The sequence below is a fragment of the Rana temporaria genome, chromosome 2 (assembly GCF_905171775.1).
Source record: "Rana temporaria chromosome 2, aRanTem1.1, whole genome shotgun sequence".
Lineage (NCBI taxonomy): Eukaryota > Metazoa > Chordata > Amphibia > Anura > Ranidae > Rana > Rana temporaria.
This window is the reverse complement of record NC_053490.1, coordinates 231,556,620-231,578,112: the sequence shown is the minus strand read 5'-3', so window position 1 is coordinate 231,578,112 and position 21,493 is coordinate 231,556,620. Positions and strand designations below refer to the sequence as shown.

General features: G+C 42.7%; 2 protein-coding genes across 2 annotated transcripts in view; one reads left to right on the top strand and one right to left on the bottom strand.

Annotated features, from left to right (window-relative positions):
* Positions 1-272: 272 nt before the first annotated feature.
* Positions 273-11,055, bottom strand: LOC120926549 (ribonuclease P protein subunit p21-like). The gene is made up of 6 exons (XM_040336617.1): positions 10,885-11,055; positions 7,815-7,874; positions 5,094-5,194; positions 3,724-3,806; positions 621-752; positions 273-547 (listed from the first exon to the last, which is right to left on the bottom strand). The coding sequence occupies exons 2-6, from the start codon at positions 7,869-7,871 to the stop codon at positions 459-461; spliced, it is 462 nt and encodes a 153-aa protein (XP_040192551.1). The 5' UTR covers positions 7,872-7,874; positions 10,885-11,055; the 3' UTR covers positions 273-458.
* Positions 11,056-11,173: 118 nt separating this feature from the next.
* The window catches only part of ZBTB11 (zinc finger and BTB domain containing 11), a 35,195-nt gene continuing 24,875 nt past the window's right edge, over positions 11,174-21,493 (top strand). The window contains exons 1-4 of the mRNA XM_040336616.1: positions 11,174-11,632; positions 13,659-13,882; positions 14,106-14,337; positions 19,201-20,306. Coding sequence (XP_040192550.1) covers positions 11,323-11,632; positions 13,659-13,882; positions 14,106-14,337; positions 19,201-20,306 — 1,872 coding nt within the window. The 5' untranslated portion in view covers positions 11,174-11,322. The remainder of the gene's footprint in view (positions 11,633-13,658; positions 13,883-14,105; positions 14,338-19,200; positions 20,307-21,493) is intronic.

Sequence of the window (21,493 nt, the reverse complement as noted above, 5' to 3'; positions counted from 1 at the left end):
AAAACCATGAAATTAAATTTAACGTTTGTGGTGGGCTTATAGCCAGGGGGTCCAAAGTAATACAGATGTCTAATTTCTCATGAACCACACAAAGACTCAATTTGATAGAATGAGGTCAGCCTCATCCTGCGTTTCCCAATTTATTTATTTATTTATTTATTTTTAAATCGGTCTGGTCTGCAGGGCTAACAATAAGTCGAATTCTGACCTGGATATACCACACAGATTAGATGGCGTCAAGGATCTCAGAGATGCAAAGGCAAACAAGGATATACCTCAGGAATAATTTTATTTAAACTTTAAACTGGGAGATGCTTGTATCATCACAACAGATTTACTGGAAAAAAAATAATATATATAACGCTTTAGGAGTAACATATGTAACATCCAATCGAAATAAATAATACAGAAAATTAAGTGTACATCTGCAGCGGTTCCACGCTTAGCAGTTGGGGAAGTTAAGTAGTCTCTCTTGTTTCACTGTCTGGTTGGGTAGGCGATGGTCTTCTCTCCTTTGTTGGGTCTTGCTGAGAACCAGGATTTAGGTCTGGATAACAAAAATAAAAATTAAGTGATAGAACAAATATAAAAAAAAAAAGACACCTGAAGAGGTATCCTACCTGGCTTTGGTTGATTTTCTAACTGTGCCTCTGGCTGCTCACACCACAGTTTGTAGTTTGGGTTATTGAGGAAGCGTTTGGTAAGACCACAACTCAGGCATCGAACGATTGTTAGTCGTTGTCCTCGGCGTTCTGTGTGAAGAATATTTTTAAAGCATTTTTTCCCCCTCATTAACCTATACTCTTAAAACAGACAGTCTAGTCATAGGAAGCATAACCAGATTAAAGTGTCTACAGTTGGGTAATTTTTCTGCCAAGTTTGAGATTACGGCATTTCACACAACATCCATTTAACTAACTGATATAATGCTGCAAAATTTTACTTTTAATCGTTTTTTTTTATTAAGACAGGTTTTAATACCAGGCATCAGGCTGTGGCTGTAGCAAAGAGCCATCAGCGTTTGGGGCTACCTACCCTGCCAATACCAATATCAAATGGGTGTTTCAGGAGCTAAAACCATTAGGCCCCTTTCACACGGGCAGACCACTCAGGTCCGCCTGTCAGTTTCTCAGGCGGACCCGAGTGGATGCTCCATGCAGGTCTATGGAGCAACGGATGTCAGCGTTGACATGTCCGGCAACAGCCAATCTGCTGAATGCGGATCAACGAAAACAGACAGGGGGTCCGTTTTCATCCGATCTCCCATAGAGGATGCTCAGCAGGGATCAATGAAGTGATCCTAGCTGAGCATAAGCAGAGGCCATACACAGACACATCTGTGTGAAAGATGCCTAAGGGTTCATGCACACGGGCATGACCATGCACATCAGACATTTAGATCAGCATTTTAAGTTTAGAAACAAAAAAATAAATTAAAAAAAAACAACTGTGTTCAAAGAGGAGTTTATGAGCATAATTTGTGTGCGTAAAAGAGTAAATGTATTCCAATGGCCAGAGTAAATTGATATTCTGGCTAGTAGAATGCATTTGGGTTCAATGCCATACATGCAAAAATGTGCAACATTAGAAGCATTTTTTCTGCCAGGTTCAGGCAGAAAAATTCTAGCATACTTGGACCATAATATTCATACACTTGTGTGAATGAGGCTTAAAAATCAGCTCTCCTTCAAACCTGGGCAAATTATCCTTACAATATGATAAAAAAAAATGGCTAGCCCGATATAAACCCAGACATAGAAGCAGCTGAATGGAAATCTTACCTAGTCCTATAAAAACTCTAAACTGCCTCTAGATTCTATCACCACCCTATTGGTCCTTTACTGCTCAGTCAGGCTGGCCATATACGGTTTGAATCTCCTCTGGTTCTGCAGGAGCCCGCCGAGATTCGCACTGTTAAAGCGTTTAACCCAAAAATAAAACAAAAACTGATTCTATTCCTTTAAAGCAGAAATCTCCAAACTGTAGAATGGGGGCCGGATGCAGCCCTTTGCTTGCCTTTATCTGGCCCTTGGGGGGCACTATTCCATCAACGGATATGATACAGTATTCTGCCAATTTACACCAACAATAGGGCACCATATCTCCCATTGACACTGATACAAACAATGGGGCACCATTCCTCCCCGAATACTAAATCTGGCGAGGTTTACTCCCACTGATGACAGGAAAATTTCCACTCCTGCTGGCCACAGTCCGGCCTTCCTAAAATCTGAAGGACAAAAAATAAAAAAAAATGGCCCTTTGTCTAGAAAGTTCGGAGACCCCTGCTTTAAAGCATGTTATACAGCACAGTGCTTGTGCTTTGTCATTTGGCCCCCTGTATACCCTAAAAAACCTGTCCGATCCTGCTTGGCTATACCCTCTCCCCATTCAAACAGACCACGATAATCATGGCTGCTAAGCCCTTGATAACGTGGTCTATTTGCGTGATTCCATCATCCGCAGCTCTCAATGTGTCTGTGTCCTCTTGTTCTGTCCTCCTCCCCCTCCCTGCTTGTACCAGTGCCCCTGCAGCCGGCCCCAACTTCTGTAAAATGATCTCATCTCCTCTGTCCCTTACTAACATGTGTTTCTGTGCCTGTTTAATGTAAACAATCAGCCGATCTGTACCTTGTATGAGCACGGCTCCAGGCTCTCATCCGATTGTCAGCTCTCTGTCTCTCTTCTCTCCACCTCTTCCTGGCCAACGTCAGCAGGACGGCTCGGCCCCGCCCACTGCAGTTGTGAGGTAGAGAGAGAAGCAGAAGAGGAATCAGCTGTGCGCCCGGAACGCAGTTTATATCAGTATAGATCAATAGATTTTTTACAGAACAAGGGCACAGAGACAGATACTATTAAAAAGGGTACAGAGGTGATAATTTCATAGAAGAGGGTTAACAACTTTAATGGGCAGGCTGAATGTACCAAGTTGATCAAAATCAATCAACTTGGGTACAACCAGCCTGACAGGTTCTCTTGCGATTATTACTAGCGGCTGCTATAGCAGCTAGTAATAATTATTGTCTTCTCCCAGCAGGGACGGCTTCCCCGGCTCCTCCCCTAGGAGAAGACAATGGCTCAGCAAGAGGGATTGCCGCATCAACACTGTGGGGGTTATTTACGAAAGGCAAATACACTTTGCACTACAATTGCAACCTACAAGTGCAAAGTGCAGTCACTGTAGATCCGAGGGGGACATGCAAGGAAAATAAAAAACAGCATTTTAGCTTGAACATGATTGGATGATAAAATCAGCAGCGCCTCCCCTCATTTCAGATCTACCCCTCAGATTTACAGCGACTGCACTTCGCACTTGTAGTTGTAGTGTAGTGCAAAGTGGATTTGCCTTTCGTAAAAAACCCACTGTGTGTTGCAAATGTATTTCTTGCAACCTGTGGCTGCAGGAAAGAAATGCGCTTCATGTATGGCCGGCCTAAGCCCAACCATCATATTAGAGAGGATTGAGAAGTAGGCAGAGTTTGACTTTTGAAAAAAAAAAAAAAAAAAAAAATATTATTAATCACATGCTCAGTTTCAATTGCCCTAGTTTGTGACAAAATTGCCTTAGAACCGATCAAAGTCAAATTATACATTAGTCACCTAAAAATTATTTAATTAAAAATGTATAAGCTTTCAGATTTTGCACAGCTTCACTCAAACCATTGTGATAAAGATATTGTTCGCCATCAAAACCTGTCGTTGACTTGAGTATTTTTAGCTTACTTCTTTGACGCACAGTACACGTGATTCCAGAAAGAAGGAGGGAGCTGCATCGCTTACAAATCGTTCTTTTGACAGATGGATCCCTAAAAAAGCAATTTCAAGAGGCAGTTTTTACAAATGCTGCAGTTACTTAAAACATATAATGCCTGGAAGAGAACATCAAGCAATTACTTCTAGTCACACTTCATAGTGGCTAAAGTATAGTCTTTGAAAAGCATCGACTGTCAAAATAGTTTCTAAATACTCCCGAGTACCATAGTTAAAATTCTTTGAATTCTGCTTATGACTACACATCTGTTCTGTTTATTGGATATACATTAATATCTCTAAACTATTCCAGAGCTTTAAAGAGAACAGTTAACCATTCAAAACGTTCCTAGTCCCCACAGAATCGTACAATCTAATGGCCTGCCGACAGACAGATCAAAGTTCAGCAAGGCAGAGGACAATTCATTAAGAACATCACTTTGGGGATAACCTTTTACCTTTTAATGCATATTGCCTCCAATAATCAAATCCAAGTCATCAGGACTACTAACCACTGCACAATATACATAGTTATATAAAAAAATAAAGTAATTGAGTCTTTGACTAGGGTAGTCTAAAATGCTCCATTTCTTCTTTTTGAGCCTTACCTTGGTGGGTTTCCTAGGTGTTTTGGACCATTATTCATTATCGTATTGAAAGTCTAATTTCTGGTTCAACTTACATTTTTAGACAGAGGGCACTAAATTAAACACACTTTGATATGATCAAAATGTAAAGCGGACTCAATGAGTTACCCAGGCTATGAAGCAGCAAAGCAATCCCAAACCTTAACAATTCCACCACCATGCTTCACAGTCCCTGAAATAATGGTCTTAGGTTTGTAAACAGGTCTACTGTTACTGCAACTAAACTATTCTATTTTACATTGATGGGCATCCAGAACATTGTTCTAGTCTTGGCTTAGGTGTTCAATAGCCAATTCTAGTCCTATTCTCAATCTCATTTTGAATAGCAAAGGCTTTTTCTTAAAGTGGTAGTAAAACCAGGTCTTAAAAATAAAAGAAGCTGGTCCTCCTGCAGGTTTAAATCATAATGTACTAGTAAATCCAGCGTCTGTTATGATGAATACTGCTGCCACAGGGGGGAATAACTGCACCAGAAACTGGCTCCCGCTGCCTGGCAGCTCCACTTCGTAGCTTGCCGAGGTGACTATGTCACAAGAAAAAGAGATCCCTTTGTTTATTTAGCGGCGGCTACGAAGTGGAGATGTCAGGAGTCAGCTTTGGGTGCAGAGCTCTTTATTTGTTGGAGTCAGTGGCATTCATCGTGATTGATCCTCAATTTACTAAAAGTACACAGAACTACTGTCAATTATAACTTACTGTCTCAAGACTAATCGCTTGCTAATTGTTCTTTGTGTATGGCAATAAAAGCGGGCAAGTTCTACGTTTTCTGGGTTTTGAGCCAAAACGCAATGTGCAGCCTATAAGAAAAAAGAAAAAGAAAATCGTAAATAAAAAATATTAAAATAAAGTTAGCTAAAAATAAATATATTAGTTATACGAGTTACATGGATCTCTACATGAGAGAAAGCTAAAATGTGGTCTTATGTTTATCCAAGTCATAAAGAATAACAGCATTGTAAATCACAGGCCTTTTAGAATGTCATATCTTTATGCAACAAGACAATAACTTTTTTTTTTTTGGAACTTCTTTATTTGAATTTTAACAGAAAAGTTATACATGTAAACAATAACTTTCAAGGGTCGCAACTCCGACTTCAGTCTCTACAATACAGGACCAGTATCCCACATTGGCCCGGATTCACAAAGCACTTACGCCGACGTATCTCGAGATACGCCGCGTAAGTGTAACTATGCGTCGTCGTATCTGTGCGCCGTGCCCACAATCTGAGATACGCCTAAAAATAGGCTTCTTACGACCAACGTAACTTGCCAACGCCGTTGTATCGTGGGCACATATTTACACTGGGCGCATTTTCCGCTCCCATTGATTTTCTATGCACATATGCAAATGAGGGAGATACGCCGATTCACGAACGTAGTTGCGCCAAGCACATACTATACGCGGTTTGCGTAAGTCGTACGTCCGGCGTAAAGTTATTCCCCATATAGGAGGCGCAACTCATGCAAAGGTATGGACCAGGGAACACAGCCGTCGTATCTTTTGTCGTTTACGTTGTGCGTGAATATGACTAGGCGTAGGTTACGTTCACGTCGTAGGCAGTGATTCGACGTATCTTAGGCAGTGGTTGCGACGTGATTCTGAGCATGCGCACTGGGATGCGGCCACGGGACGGCGCATGCGCCGTTCATTTTAAGTACTTCTATGGCGCTTGGCCCATCATTTGCATGGGGTCGCGCCTCATTAGCATGGCTCACGCCCACCGGTGGCGGTAAAGTGCCGACATTTTTAGCAGCGCTTTACCGTCAGAATTGCGGCATTATTCGGCTGCTAGCGGTGCCGTTTTATCCCCCGCTAGCGGTTAAGAATAGTATAGCCGTGGTTTCCCATTGCTTTCAATGGGAAGGAGCGCTAAAACACACCGCTCCAAAGATATGGCTAGCAGGACTTTTGGAGCGGTCCTGCTAGCGCACCGCTCCAATGCGAAAGCCGCTGTTTCAGGTCGGTTTGCAGACGCTATTTTTAGCGCAATAGCGCCTGCAAACAGCCCCAGTGTGAAAGGGGTCTGAATGTTTTTTTATTCCTGGAGTTCAGCTTTAACTATGAATGTTTAACCCACTTCCCGACCGCGCTATAGCCGAAAGATGGCTACAGTGTGGTCATCCAGTTCTGGGATGGTGTCAATAGATATCCTCCCAGAACCCCACCCCCTGAGCACCTCCTGCGGTGCACATCAGGTTTCTTTACCATATGATCAGCGGTGTCCAATCACACCATCTGTTATCGTCAATCCTTTCCTCCCACGCTGTGTCTGTGTGAGGAAAGGAAAGCAGATAACCTGCAAGTCTGTCTGCACATCGTTTACACGGATTACTTATTTGCAAAATTTTATGACGAAAATAAACTTTTATTTTTTATTTTTTTAATTTTCACATTTTGTTTAAAAAGAAAAAATTTAAAACCCAGTGATAATCAAATAAAAAAAAACACCAAAAAAAAAAAAACTCCATTTGTGTGTATGCCTTACATAAAGTCACAGGTTTTAATTTGTGCAGCATTACAAACTTAGGGCCCGTACACACGATCCGAATATCGTACGACTTTTTTCGCTTGATAGTCGCAAGTAGAAATTAAATAGGTTATTAAAGTCATGAAAATTCTCGTCCGATATTCGGATCGTGTGTACGGGCCATTAGGCACCATGTGATCCAACTGCTGGGATTCTAATAAATTATGTCGTAAATTGTTAAGGAAGACATTGAGCAACTTAGGATGTCCTTCTTTGCCCTTCTCTGTCTGCACTGGGGTTACATTAGCTGAATGAGGGAGGGAAAACGAGGGAGAAGAGAAACACTGGAATATTAGTCAGTACCATTGTGTGTAAAGGTGTAGAAAATAAATCATCTCTAATGTTGGGTGTCCTATGTGTGTTGATGCTGCAGTGTTATGTAAAACTATTAGTTTTTTACATTTTAGAATGGGGTGCCTCAAGATTGTGCCTAATTTTAAAAGGATCCCTTGACAAATATAAAAAAAAAAAAAAAAAGTTGAGAAACACTCAATTAAAACATTCATACACTGTTCATCAAAAACACTGGCACTTTTGTCAGGTAGAAATGCACTCCTTTCTGTGGTTACAGGAATACATTTTACGTGTTAAGGATACATTTTTTAACAGAATAATAATAATAATAAAAATAATAATAAGACATGACTGGAAAAAAGAAAGGAGCCTGCACTCCGATGATGTAGAAAAAAAAAAATAGTAATTTTTGTGACATCATAGTGGCGTGTATTGCTTGTAATGTAGATGGGCTCCTTGGGCTTTGGCAGCCAGATGGCTACATTGAGGGAGGGCAATCACACAGCTTGATGCAATGAGGATTCTAAATTCTAACAGCATAACTGGAGTGGCTGGAACTTTAGCAACATAAAAAAAATAATAAAATAAAAAGTACCTGGTAAAGAAAGTTAAGACGCTGAAAAGCCTCCTTGTCCTTAATTTGACCAGCCATGTTCTGAAATGAAACAATAGATAAACATGCAAATGTATATTGAAATGTTACAGTTCCATACAATTTTAACACCATGCTCGATGGTGAGGGTGCATAGCTCTGAACGCATCCAGGATGCATTCAGGGACACGCACCAGCACCCACGTGGATTTCATAATGGGTGCAGCCACTGGTGGCAAAAAAAAAAAGCCAGTATAAATAAATATATATATATATCACACACATGCACACAGTTTTTTCTAGCCACCATCCTGGCAGACCATGCTGGATGGTTCGGTTTACCCCCCCCCCCATCTGTGCTGTTTTGCACTGCTGGCCCATTTTGAATACTTCACAGCTCCCAGGTCATATGTCTCCAGTGGTTACAGGTGGGACTTTGGCATACACAGCATTCTGCATCTTTGCAAGTATGGATCCCTCAGTCTGACTCACACATTTCAATCTACAGCATACATTTCCATGTTTACTACTATGTTATATTTTCTTTGTTTCAACATTTTTATTGGAGTTTCAACAGTCATAACAAGCCGTGGTTTGCCCGTGCAGGGGCGACGTTGAACAGATATGTAAGGAAGTAGCACGTGAACGCGTAATAAATAACACTACCATAAACTGTAACCAGAGCCATAGAGGACCAGGTTGAAAATTAGGCACGTGTCATAGACTATATTAATCTGTACTCTTGAGTATAGTAGTCTACATTGCTAGACTTCATATCAGAAAGGAAGAGGAGAAGGAGGAAAGGGGGGGGGGGAATGGAGGAAATGAGGAGTCCCAGGAGAGGGCGAGTACCACAGACTGTTATATTTTTTTAACCATTTTTACTTTATCGATTGGGTCTATGCAGCAACCCCTGAAGCCTTGTCTAAAGACGAATGGCAGAATGCAGGTTTAAAGGTGTCTGGCGGGAGACTCAAGTGACATGCTGAATGTTTGTCTGAGGTGACCGGCAGAATTCTGGTAAGAGGTAAATGTTTGTCTGAAGTGACCGGTTGAAGCTTTGTCTGAGGTGACCGGCAGAATGCGGGTCCAAGGTGACGGGGCAGAAGACTTCCTATCTGAGGTGACTGGTGTTATTCTGTAAATCTTCCCTCCACCTGGAGGTACCAGAGACTCCCAATTGAGAGGGATAGACCTTGCTGGAGGGCAGGAGGGTCCCACAAACTCAGAGCGCCAGGTCTGCAGGCCTTTTCTGTCCTCTGGTCTCGCACTCTCTGCAGAACCTTCTACAGTCACATGGTTTTATTTTATCTCTGCCCCTCCCCCTGGCCGCAAAGCCTTCTGGGAGCTGTAGTTTCCCCCTGGAAGGGTGGAGAAGTGTGCTCCACTGTGGAACTATGCTTCTTATCCCCATGCCTATGATCTGGTGCCGGCCAATTAGGTGAGGCGACGTGGAAAGTACACAAAGATTAAGCTAAAAGGGGAGGTGCAGCTGCAGCAGAATACTCAATCAAGGCAGGGAGGGAGGAGATTGGCTAACACACAGACTATGGAAATGACAGGGAAAGGGGGAGAACGCAGAGCAGGATGATGGAGGCACGCAAACTGTCAATGCCATCGTGGATCAGCAGCCATGAAAAATGTGGTCAGATTACAGAAGAGAACACCGGAACAGGCAGGATCGACCAGGTATTTTACAACATGGAAAGGGACAAACGACACTGCAAAAGCACTATGCTGTATATCGTGCTTTAAAGGGACAGTAGCTTTTTATTGATTTTGTTCTTTTTATAATGGTTACAACCACTTACTAAACTAGCAGTTCCTACAAGGCTGTGCTACATTAATCATAGGCAAACTAATCTAAATTAAAGTGGAACTTTACCCATTAACAACTTGATAAAAAATGATGTTCTTTAGCAAGGAACTTACATTCCACATTAATAATTATGCTACCATAAGTGTGCTATAAGTTGCCTCCAGCATTGCTCTAGTTTCTTCTTGCTGGAGGCTGCCATTTTGCTGAAGCCATGAGCCCCAGCAGTAAATAATAAAAAATGGAACTAAACCCATTAATTTAAGGTTTCAGAATACAGTTACATTCCTAGAATGCTGGGATTGCTAACAGTCATATTTGCTTCTGTCAAACCATCAAATGGTTGGAGTCATAACTGATCACATGTGCAGCGCCATGGCAGTTGCAGATCAAACAGAAGAAGCTTCCTTGAGGCCTTGTTCACATCTGAGCGATCTGAATTGCAGGTGGAAACGCCACGATTTGAAATGGCGGCAAATCGTGGGACACTGGTGCGATTCCAGTCACTTCCAATGGCATCCTGATCGCGGCACGGTTTTGCAGCAATTGACACCCAAAGGATCATGATAAAACCATGCAAACAGAATCGCAGGTTGCCTGTCGTCCAAAAGAAGTACAAGAACTTCTTTTGGGAGACAGCCATCCTGCGATTCTGTTTGCATGGTTTTACTGCGATTGTCGCCTGACTAATCATGGAAAAATCTGAGTGCCATTGGAAGCGACAGGGATCGCACATGCGTCCTTCTTGCGATTTGCCGATATTTCGAATAGAGCGATTCCGCCCATTGCTCAGATGTGAGCGGAGCCTTACTGTAAAGTATAGGAGCATTTAATTCTGCTTTAGGCTCCGTTCACATCTCGGCGTTCCAAATCATGAGCCGAATCGCCGTGATTCGAGATAGAGGCAAAATGTGGCACGCCCGTGCGATCCAATCACCATTTCAAATCGCGGCAATTCAGAAAGCCAAGATGTGAACGGAGCCTTAAGGCTGTCAGTAGATCGGCCTGTACAAATTCAGTACAATGCTAAAAATAGAGAGCAACTGAGCATGAGCACAGCAGTGTATTACTGGATTTACACATTATAGGCTCCTATTTTTATTGTGTTACATAGCTATACCAGCAAACAGGGCCAGCCTGGAGTCATTTAGCAGGACTTCATTTTCTGACTAAAGTTCCACTTAAGAAAGAAAAAAAATGCTGTTACACCTAGGGACACTCTGACTGGCTACAATCTCATGTAAAGCCTCCACTTACTTGTTCCTTGCAGCATGTATGAGCACAGAGAAACTTGGCAGGCTGGGACCTTAGGGAGCAGATACAACGATGCCGCACAGAGGGAGTTTGGCCTCCTCCAAAATGGCGGCACTCCTGTACTGGTAACTGAAGACAGTTTAATACAGCTTCGTTCTAGTAAAAAGTTTTGACCACGGAAGCGTCACTTCCGTTACAAGATTTGTCGGGTCGCCTAATCTGACTGAACATACTTCCTCTAGGATGTGAGGTCACTTCCTGTGGTGCAGCAGCCATCTTGACTTTCCGTACGAAGAGACTTTGCTAGACGTTCCGACATTTGCAGTTCCTTGTGGCGCTGTCAGTGGTGGCGGTGCACAGAGGGGCTGGAAGTCAGGCTGTGCTGCACGGAGCCAGTGCCTGCAAGGTCAGGAGTGGCCGCGGTGCCACCATTGTGGGAAGATGTCCAATGAGGAGAGTTACCTGGCCATCCTACGCTACCTGACCAACGAGCGGGAGCCCTATGCTCCGGGCACCGAAGGGAATGTCAAGCGCAAGATCCGGAAGGCAGCTGCCTGTTATATTGTGAGAGATGGCACCCTGTTCTATCAGCGCCGGCATCGGGACAAGGAGCGCTTTACCGAGCTGGAGGTGGTACTGCAGGCCGACCGCAGGAAGGGGCTCATAGAGGAGGCGCACATCGGGGAGGGGGGGCTGCACCTCACCCGGCTCCAAACATGGCACCTCCTGTCCAAGCGCTACTGGTGGAGAGGTGAGCCAATGTCAACTTCCGGGGACACCACATCTCCTTCCTGCACTCTCTCATCACACACCTGGGACCATAATATTTCCTTCTTGTACTCTATGATCACACACCTGGGACACCCATCTATCTCTTCTGCACTCTCTGATCGCATACCCATCTATCTCTTTCCTGCACTCTCTGATCTCACACACTTGGCACACCCATCTATCTCTTTCCTGCACTCTTTGATCTCACACACTTGGCACACCCATCTATCTCTTTCCTGCACTCTCTGATCACACACACACCTGGGACACCCATCTATCTCTTTCCTGCACTCTCTGATCACACACCTGGCACACCCATCTAACTCTTTTCTGCACTCTCTGATCACACACCTGGCACACCCATGTATCTCTTTCCTGCACTCTCTGATCACACACGCCTGGCACATCCATGTATCTCTTCCCTGCACTCTCTGATCACACACACACCTGGCACACCCATCTATCTCTTTCCTGCACTCTCTGATCACACACGCCTGGCACACCCATCTAACTCTTTTCTGCACTCTCTGATCACACACACACCTGGCACACCCATCTAACTCTTTTCTGCACTCTCTGATCACACACACGCCTGGCACACCCATCTAACTCTTTTCTGCACTCTCTGATCACACACACACCTGGCACACCCATGTATCTCTTTCCTGCACTCTCTGATCACACACACCTGGGTAGGATTGCACCGGTACAGTTTTTCTATCGGCGAGTACAAGTACCGATACTTTCGGATCAAGTACTCACCAATACTGAGTACCGATACTTTGCGGTGCTTTTTGCGTCAAAAGAAAAATTGGCGCAAAGAATCGCATGCAATTTTTATTTGTATAGAAGCGCCATCTAGTGGGCATTTTAGAACTCGCAAAACTCAGCAGAGGGAGCACTGCTCTAGTAAGTAGGTAGAGACAGATTAGAAGCTCAAAGCAGCAATCATTTAATGGAAAACTGAACAGACTGATGACATTGGGTAAATGGATCACAAGCCCGTGCAGGGAGATGGTAGTGTGCCAATGAGACACTGGGACTTACGGGTTCTGTAGTTGATTCTGCTGAGCCTGGTGGAATGAACGACTGCCTCTAACCTTGGAGCTCCTGGGGGCGGGTGGTGAGCCAAATGGATGCCGGATCAATGGACAGAACCAGCAACGGCCGGAACACCCGGAAGTAACTGCTGACATCAGAGCTCATCACTGTCTGCTGGGGGAAATGCCAGGAGCGGGCTAAAGAGCTCCACTATGGAGACAGTACTGTACAGGCAACCAACGAGGACGTCCATCGATCCAGAAGTATCGGAAGCATTTGGGCGAGTACTGATACTCGCTTAAATGCCTGGTTTTGGCACCGATACCAGTTATCGGGGCATCCCTAAACTTGGCACACATTGTTACATGTGTTTGCAGTCTACATCATATTTAACAGATATTATTCGGAGCACGATACCAACTAATACATGGGATTCAGGGTACAGGCCCTGCAGCTAACTTTCTCATCAAGGTGAAACTGGCTGCATGGAAGTTATGTGCACCGCATCAGAAGCAGCTGTGGTTGACACCCACTTTAGCCCAGAGGTTTATCTATGATGGTCACTGAGTCTTGTGGGAGGCTGGGCATCATACAGTGTCTGTCCTAGACATATGTAGTGGGTACTCTCATGTGTACCTACTGCATATGTTTATGACAGCCACTGAGTCTTGTACCATATCTTGCAATTCCCTCCAATAAAAGTAGGTGAATGGGGGAAAAGGAAGAGCAGCACTAGAGGCAGAATCAGATGGGACATAGAAAGTTGTAGCTGAATTTCTGCATTTCACACAGCATTCTAATGAGCAGTGCACAAAGCTAAAATGAAGGGGAATGTAAAGGTAAAATCACAAGATACATGCCACGGCAAAACCGGATAAAAGCTGACGCCTTTCACATTAAAACTTAGTGCTTAATCATAGTGCACAAATCTACTTTTTAATCCTTTTTTTAATTTGTTCAATCAGGAATTTTGAAAGAAATGAAAGACTACATAAAAAAATGCAACAAATGCCAGGAGAAAATGGACCGATCGCGCTTGACATATGACCCCTCTGAAATGCTGGAGGAGTTTGGGATCGACGTGCAATTGGAGGAAACGGATGACGAAGGCAGCACCCCGGTGTCTAGTACCTGCACTGATCCAAAACCTGCAAAAAGGAAACCAGTGGCTAAGCATGAACTGGTCTTTGTAAGTGTTTTGTTCAATTGATGGTCCTAATACATTTAGAATTACTGACACAAGTGAATATACTCTGTATAATTATATATGTTTGTAAGTTTTATATTCCAGGATGCTCTGGCAGTAGTAGATAGAAGTACACCATGCCTAATGTACTGTTCTAAAGTGAACCTGTAACCCTTTCTGTTATATGCTCATATTTTAATGCATTTTTAATTTTTTTTTCTTGTAGGTTGATAGCAAAGGCATAGTTAAACAGTCATCTTCTAAACATAGCCAGGCTGTGCTTGATCAGTTAAACCAGCAGAGACTTGCTAATCAGTTCTGTGATGTGACACTACTCATCGAAGGTGAGGAATACAAGGCTCACAAATCCGTCCTAGCAGCCAGCAGTGAGTACTTCAGAGAGCTGTTCATTGAAAAAGGAGCCGTCTCCAGCCACGAGGCTTTTGTTGATTTATCAGGTGAGAACCAAGTTTTATTTGGTATTTTTTAAGGGGTTGTAAAGGTTCGTTTTTTATTTTCTAAATTGGTTCCTTTAAGCTAGTGCATTGTTGGTTCACTTACCTTTTCCTTCGATTTCCCTTCTAAATGTTTTTTTTCTTTGTCTGAATTTCTCACTTCCTGTTTCTCCTCAGTAAGCTTGCCCCCATCATCCGAGCTGTTCTGACTGGGGGTTAGTCAGCCAGAACAGCTTACCTGACGAGGAGCAGGAAGTGAGAAATGCAGACAAAGAAAACATTTTAGAAGGGAAATGGAAGGAAAAGGTAAGTGAACCAACAATGCACTAGCTTAAAGGAACCTATTTAGAAAATAAAAATGAACCTTTACTACCCCTTTAAAGTTAAGTCCTCAAATAAACAGAAGTTGCATCATTGGTGGCTGAAGTGGGGTAGAAGCAGGGTGGGTTTAATTTAAATCATGATTTATATTACTAGTAAAAAGACTTGATTTAAATCATAATTTTTAAAGAGCAACTGTCATCTCTGGCAGCTCCTCCTCTGACCCGCTGTTAACTCACAGATGGTCCCATTCACTTTAAAGGGATGGCCGGTGATGCGGCAGTGACGTAACAAGCTGGGGATGTGGTGGCAGCAGGTGAGTGGATGCTCACTAACAGGCGCTGCCATGATGGCTCTGAAATGACAGGTACTCTTTAACCACTTAAAGCGGTTGTATACCCTAGTGGCATACTTGCACCTACAGGTAAGCCTACATTAAGGCTTACCTGTAGGTGCTTGCAATATCTCCGAGACCTACATGGTTAAGGAGATATTTGCAGAAAAGTGGGCGCCGATGTCTACGGCACATGCGCACCGTAGACAACGGCCCAGGCGCACTGAGCCCGGCGGCTCTTGAATGAAAGCCTGCCGGAAAAGTGCGCATGCGCGGGATCGTGCTGTTCCACGTGCATTCACGGGAGTGATGTCATCGCCGCTCTGGCCAGTCACAGCGCCGGAGCGGCGATACCCGGAAGTCACTCCGGGGATAGTGGTGGAGGACGTGTCCGAGGACCGCTGCGGGGGCTTCGCTCTAAGGTAAGTAATTGATGAGCTAGTATGCTTTTTTTTTTTTATTTTTTTTACGGTATAAAACTGCTTTAAGCTGCTGCCACAACCGAGATATCCATCTCTTCAGGTGGCGGTGCTGTAAACGATAATGGTGATCTTCCGCCGCGAGATCAGCGTTATCGGCGGCGGGAGAGGGCTCTCACCTGCGCCGCGTCAAAACATCACTTCCGCCCATGCCTCTTAAAGGCACATCTTTTTGTTGACATTTTTTCAAAAATGTATTTTGACCCCAGATCTCGTTTTTAAGAGGACCTCTCATGCTTTTTTCTATTACAAGGGATGTTTACATTCCTTGTAATAGGAATAAAAGCAACCCATTTACGGTATTTATTTTTTTAAACCGTGTAAAAATAAATAAAATAAAATCAAGTATAATAAAAAAGAAAACAAAAAAAAAAATGTTTTAAAGTGCCCCGTCACAACGAGCTCGTGCGCAGAAGCAAACGCATACGTAAGAAGCGCCCGCATATGAAAATGGTGTTCAAACCACACAAGTGAGGTATCGCAGCAAGCAAGAGCAATAATTCTAGCTCTAGACCTCCTCTGTAACTCAAAAGATGCAACCTGTAGAATTTTTTTAAACGTCGCCTATGGAGATTTTTAAGGGTAAAAGTTTGACGCCATTCCACGAGCGGGCGCAATTTTGAAGCGTGACATGTTGGGTATCAATATACTTTGGCGTAACATTATCTTTTACACAATAAAAAAAAATTGGGCTAACTTTACTGTTTTATTTTTTTTATTCAAAAAGTCATTTTTTTTCCCAAAAAAAGTGCGCTTGTAAGACCGCTGTGCAAATACTGTTTGACAAAAACTATTGCAATGACCGCCATTTTATTCTCTCGGGTGAGAGAAAACCAATATATAATGTTTGCAGGGTCTAATTAATTTTCTAGCAAAAAAACTTGTTTTTAAAGTGTAAACACTGAGTCTGAAAAACAGTGGTTAAGTGGTTAAATGTAAGGATTTATTCTTGCTGGTAGTTAGAATCTTTAATATTTGCAAACAAAATGAAGGTTTCCTATTTAGAATAATAACCCGTCAGATTACTAAAACGGCGATATCAGAACCAATTCAATCATACAGTTTTTAGTGTACATAGATTTGCAAAACAATGGGAAAAAGGAATATTCCTGAACTTTGTTTTATTGCATGGTTACTGTCAAATTATGTGAATGCATCAATGCAGTGAATGTTATCTCAGTTTGCAGAGCTTGGATTCATTAAATGAGTTTACCAAAAATGTAAATATTGCAGAATATACAGCCTAATGCTACATAACTAAGCTTAATTTAATACTGAATAAATGGGAAAAAATTTTAAGGAATCTTAACCACTTACCCCCCGGACCATATTGCTGGTCAAAGACCAGAGCACTTTTTGCGATTCGCCACTGTGTCGCTTTAACTGACAATTGCGCAGTCGTGCAACGTGGCTCCCAAACAAAATTGGCGTCCTTTTTTTTCCCACAAATAGAGCTTTCTTTTGCTGGTATTTAATCACCTCCTGCAGTTTTTAGTTTTTGCACTATAAACAAAAATAGAGCGACAAATGAATATTTTTTACTTTTCGAAAAAAAAATCGAAATAAGCGATTATTGAAAAGTTATAGCGTTTACTAAATGGGGGGTATTTTTATGGCATTTTTATTAAAATTTTTAATTTTTTACTAGTAATGGCGGCAATCAGCGTTTTATTTTTTTCTGTACTACGACATTATGGCGGACACTTTTGACACATTTTTGGGACCATTGCCATTTTTATAGCGATCAGTGCTATAAAAATGCATTGGATTACTATAAAAAATGCCACTGGCAGTGAAGGGGTTAACACTAGGGGGGAAGGGGTTAAGTATGTTCCCTGGGTGTGTTCTAACTGTAGGGGGGGTGGCCTCAGTAGAGGAAATGACTGATCTTCTGTTCATACATTGTATGAACAGAAGATTAGCATTTCTCTCCCTGACAGGACTGAGAGCTGTGCGGCGATCGCGCCCCCCGGGTGCACGGGAGTCGGGGGTCGCGCGCCTAGTGGCCTGCGCGAGAGCCGACGTATAGCTACGGGCTCTCGCGCAGGGGAGCCGACCTGCGGCTGGTCGGCAAGCAGTTAAATATAAAACTCCTTTTTAGATCGATTTTTACTCCTAAAAGCATTTTATTCTTTTTTTTTTTTTTATTATTATTATTTGAAATCAATTTTTATCCACCCTGGGTAAAAGATGGTGGCAGTGGGGCAAAGCAAGCTGATAGCAAACCTGGATTTGTAAGGAAATTAAGAAGTTGGGTGTGCTAAAATGTGCAAGAATGCTGTGCCTCAGCTACATATAGCGATGTGTTCCAGCATCAGGACAGGTACTTCCCGTCCTGCTTTTAAAACAGAGTTGAGTCGGGCTGAGCATTGCCTAGTCATTCACAGGATGCTTTGTATTTTCTGAATGAATACAAGGCTACCTCTGATGGCGACTCATTAAAAAAAATACAGAGCTTCCTGTGAAAAACTGAGCAGCGCTCAGTCCAAATTTGAATTTGTTTCAGAACCAGAAGTTCCTTGTCCCGCCGCTGGAACACAGAACTGTATACTGTATGTAGCTGTGGCTGCAAACATTTCTGACAGCCGCTGCATGTGTTAGTTTTGTAAATGGTTTGTTTGGACCAGCAGAACGAATAGAGAGGGTGAAGCTCCCTTAGACCCCTTTCACAATGGGGCATTTTTCAGGAGCGAAAGAAGCTGCATCTGCAATCCCAATGTAAAAGCCCGAGTGCTTTCACGCTGAGGCGCTGCGCTGGCAGGGCGTCAAAAAAAGTCCTGCAAGCAGCTTCTTTAGGAGTGTTGAATACACCACTCCTAAAGCCCCCTTCCCATTGAGGCGCTTCTTTTAACGCCAAAGCGCCGGAAAAACGCCCCAGTGTGAAAGGGTCTTTTGCAGCGCTTTACCAGTGTTTTTGGGGCACTGGCAGTTTGAAAGGGCTTTGAAAGCACTTGAGCTTTCACATTGGGATTGCAGATGAGGCTTCTTTCAGGTGCTTTACAGGCTTCTTTTAACGCCAAAGCGCCGGAAAAACGCCCCAGTGTGAAAGGGTCTTTTGCAGCGCTTTACCAGTGTTTTTGGGGCACTGGCAGTTTGAAAGGGCTCTGAAAGCACTCAGGCTTTCACATTGGGATTGCAGATGAGGCTTCTTTCAGGTGCTTTAGAGGCTTTTTTTAACGCCAAAGCGCCTGAAAAATGCTCGAATAAGGCCGGAAAAACGCCCCAGTGTGAAAAGGGCTTAACTGGGACACAGAAAGCAATAAAACCTGACACGTGTTCTAATCTCTCTCCACTCTATCCAAAACTAAAAAAAAAAGTTTTGCCTTTAGTTATACTTTTAATGTTCACTAAAACATTGAAGTGGAAGTTTAGTCAGAAATGTAAGCACTAACAGACTGCTTCCAGCTGGCTCTCTTTTGTGTGTATGGCTATATATAAAGCCTTTTAACCACTTCAAAACCAAGCACCTGCACCCCTTCCTGCCCAAGCCAAAATCAATGGGCAGTGCCACTGAACTGCTGGCAAAGCGCCGCTTTACTGCCGACGGCACAATGCCCCAGTGTGAAAGTAGCCTAAAGGTTTAGCTGATATGAGTGTTATGAACATTTTCATCTTTGTGCTAGAAATACTGATAACTTCTGTGATGTGTTTTTGTTAAATATAATTTATGTTTGAATTTGTAACAAATCTTTCAAATTCCCAAATGATATTATTTTTATGCTTGATTTGTAGGTTTTTGTAAGTCCAGCTTCCTGCCGTTGCTAGAATTTGCATACACCTCAGAACTAATGTTTGATTTCTGCAGTATGGCTGACCTAGCCATGCTTGCCCGCCACCTCTACATGTATGAAGTGCTGGAAATCTGTGAATCTGTTCATAAACAGATGGAGGAAAAGCAGCTTACTTTGTATCATCAGGGGGATGTGCAGACTGTAGCTTCTGAAAAGAATATTCTTAATGTCAATATACAAGGACCTATACATGAAGATAAGACCACCTCCCCTGTGATGATAGAAGTGACAGATGGCCAACACATATTGAATGAAAACAACATGGAGTGTCAGACTGCAACACAAACCCATTCCGGAAACGATATAATTGCCATTGCTTCGCAAGACCCAACTGCTATTTCAACACAAATGTCTGTTCAGCTTACTAGTGACAATATTGCAGCCACCTCTGTTGATGGTGCTACAGCGGTATATATTTCCAGTATTTCAAATGCCTCATCAGAGCTGCAGCCTACAGTCTTTGTTCCTGCTGTTATTCAGGTTGCTTCTGTTCAACCAGAATCCCATCAGATAGTAGTTGAATGTCTAGATGCCCAGCCTTCTTCTCTTATTGAAAATCAAGCTTCTGAGGTAACAGACTGTGAAAATGCAGCTAAAGACTCTGAAGCTGTTTTAAAAGAAAATGCATTGCAATCGGACATGGCCAGTGTGAGTTTGCCATGTGTGGAGGATATAGAAGTTAATATGGACATTGTTGTAGAAGAAGATACAATGAGAAATAAAGAGAATTTGAAGAGAAAACATAGTAGAATATCAACGTCTCCAGATTCTCCTGGGGGTGGAATGACGTCTGCAGCTGGGATTCCAGATAGTGGAGCAAGCACATCTTTTGAAGGGGAGGCTGAAGCAGAGACATCGGCTGAAAACATTGCCTTGGCAGATACAAGTGCTTCCACAGAGGATGATCCCACTTCTTCAGATGGAGGCCCGTATAAGTTCAAGCTTAGAGAGCGCTCTATTGAAGAAGGTGGATACATTCAAATGCACAGAGGAAAAGAAAGAAAGCATGCAAGTAGAAAGATGACCCATAAATCTGCAGTTCAACAGGTACAGGATTTTTTGTGTGTAAAAGCAGATTTAATATATTTTTCTTCAGTTGTTGGCCTGTCAATATACTTTGGTGATTTTTGGTTTTCTAGAAATTCTATCATTGCTGCTAAAAGAATGGTGGCTTACAGTTTTTTAGCATTATACAATTGCCTAACATACATGCACACATTGGGGGGGCGGTTTGTATTCCATGTGTTCCACCTGTAACATCACTTTCTTTCTGGTTCATTGGAGTTATTTATAATATGCAATGTAAGCCCCCAGGTGTGTGTGTGTGTGTATGTATATGTATATGTGTGTGTGTATATATATATATATATATATATATATATAATATGTGTGTATGTGTATATGTATATGTATATGTGTATATATATATGTGTATATATATATATATATATATATATATATATATATATGTGTGTATATATATATGTGTGTGTGTATGTGTATGTGTGTGTGTATATATATATATATATATATATATATATATATATATATATATATATATATATATATATATATATATATAGTATTTAGAGCAACCTTGTCTTCATTTTACTACCCAAGGTTTCATCAACCACATTCTTCAGTCTGCTGCACCTAAGTGCTGTATTACGTTGCCTTTCTATACTGTATGCCTTAGACCAGGGCTCAAAATTTCAAGTCCTGAGCTACTAGCCAGGCCTCAAGAGTTACTCGCCACCAGTTGCCCCACCTAATTCATACACTGCCCTGCGCCTAATTGCACCCGTAAACACGCCCTTGTAGATTATCTCATGGAATGACACTGTTAAATGTTTTATGCAGAATCAAGTTACAAAATTAAATATTACCAACAACAACTTTAACAAAATGGGACAGGGCACTGGGGTCAGACCAGAGGGACAGGGCACTGGGGGCAGACCAGAGGGACAGGGACAGGGCTGTCTCCTCTGCAACTCCCATCCATCCTCTCTCTTTCTCCCATTCATCTCATCATCAGGAGCCTTTGTGTGCGACTCCACGCTTGCATGTCCCCACTTCCCCCTTTTATTCAGGCTGGCAGTGAGGAGAGGAGGTGCAGCACAGCGGGAGGGAGTACAATCCAGCGCTGAGATCCACACAACTGCACAGCCATTGACACCATAGCACAGCGCACACTGACAGCGCACAGCACACATTGAGACCAGTCTGTTCACAGT

Excerpts from the sequence above, each read along its gene's own strand:
- LOC120926549 (XM_040336617.1), bottom strand. The coding sequence starts at position 7,871 with ATGGCTGGTCAAATTAAGGACAAGGAGGCTTTTCAGCGTCTTAACTTT. Across the intron at positions 3,807-5,093 it reads AAGCGATTAGTCTTGAGACA|GGATCCATCTGTCAAAAGAA; the intron begins GTAAGTTATAAT and ends TTGCTTTTTTAG. Across the intron at positions 753-3,723 it reads GTGTACTGTGCGTCAAAGAA|AACGCCGAGGACAACGACTA; the intron begins GTAAGCTAAAAA and ends TTCTTCACACAG.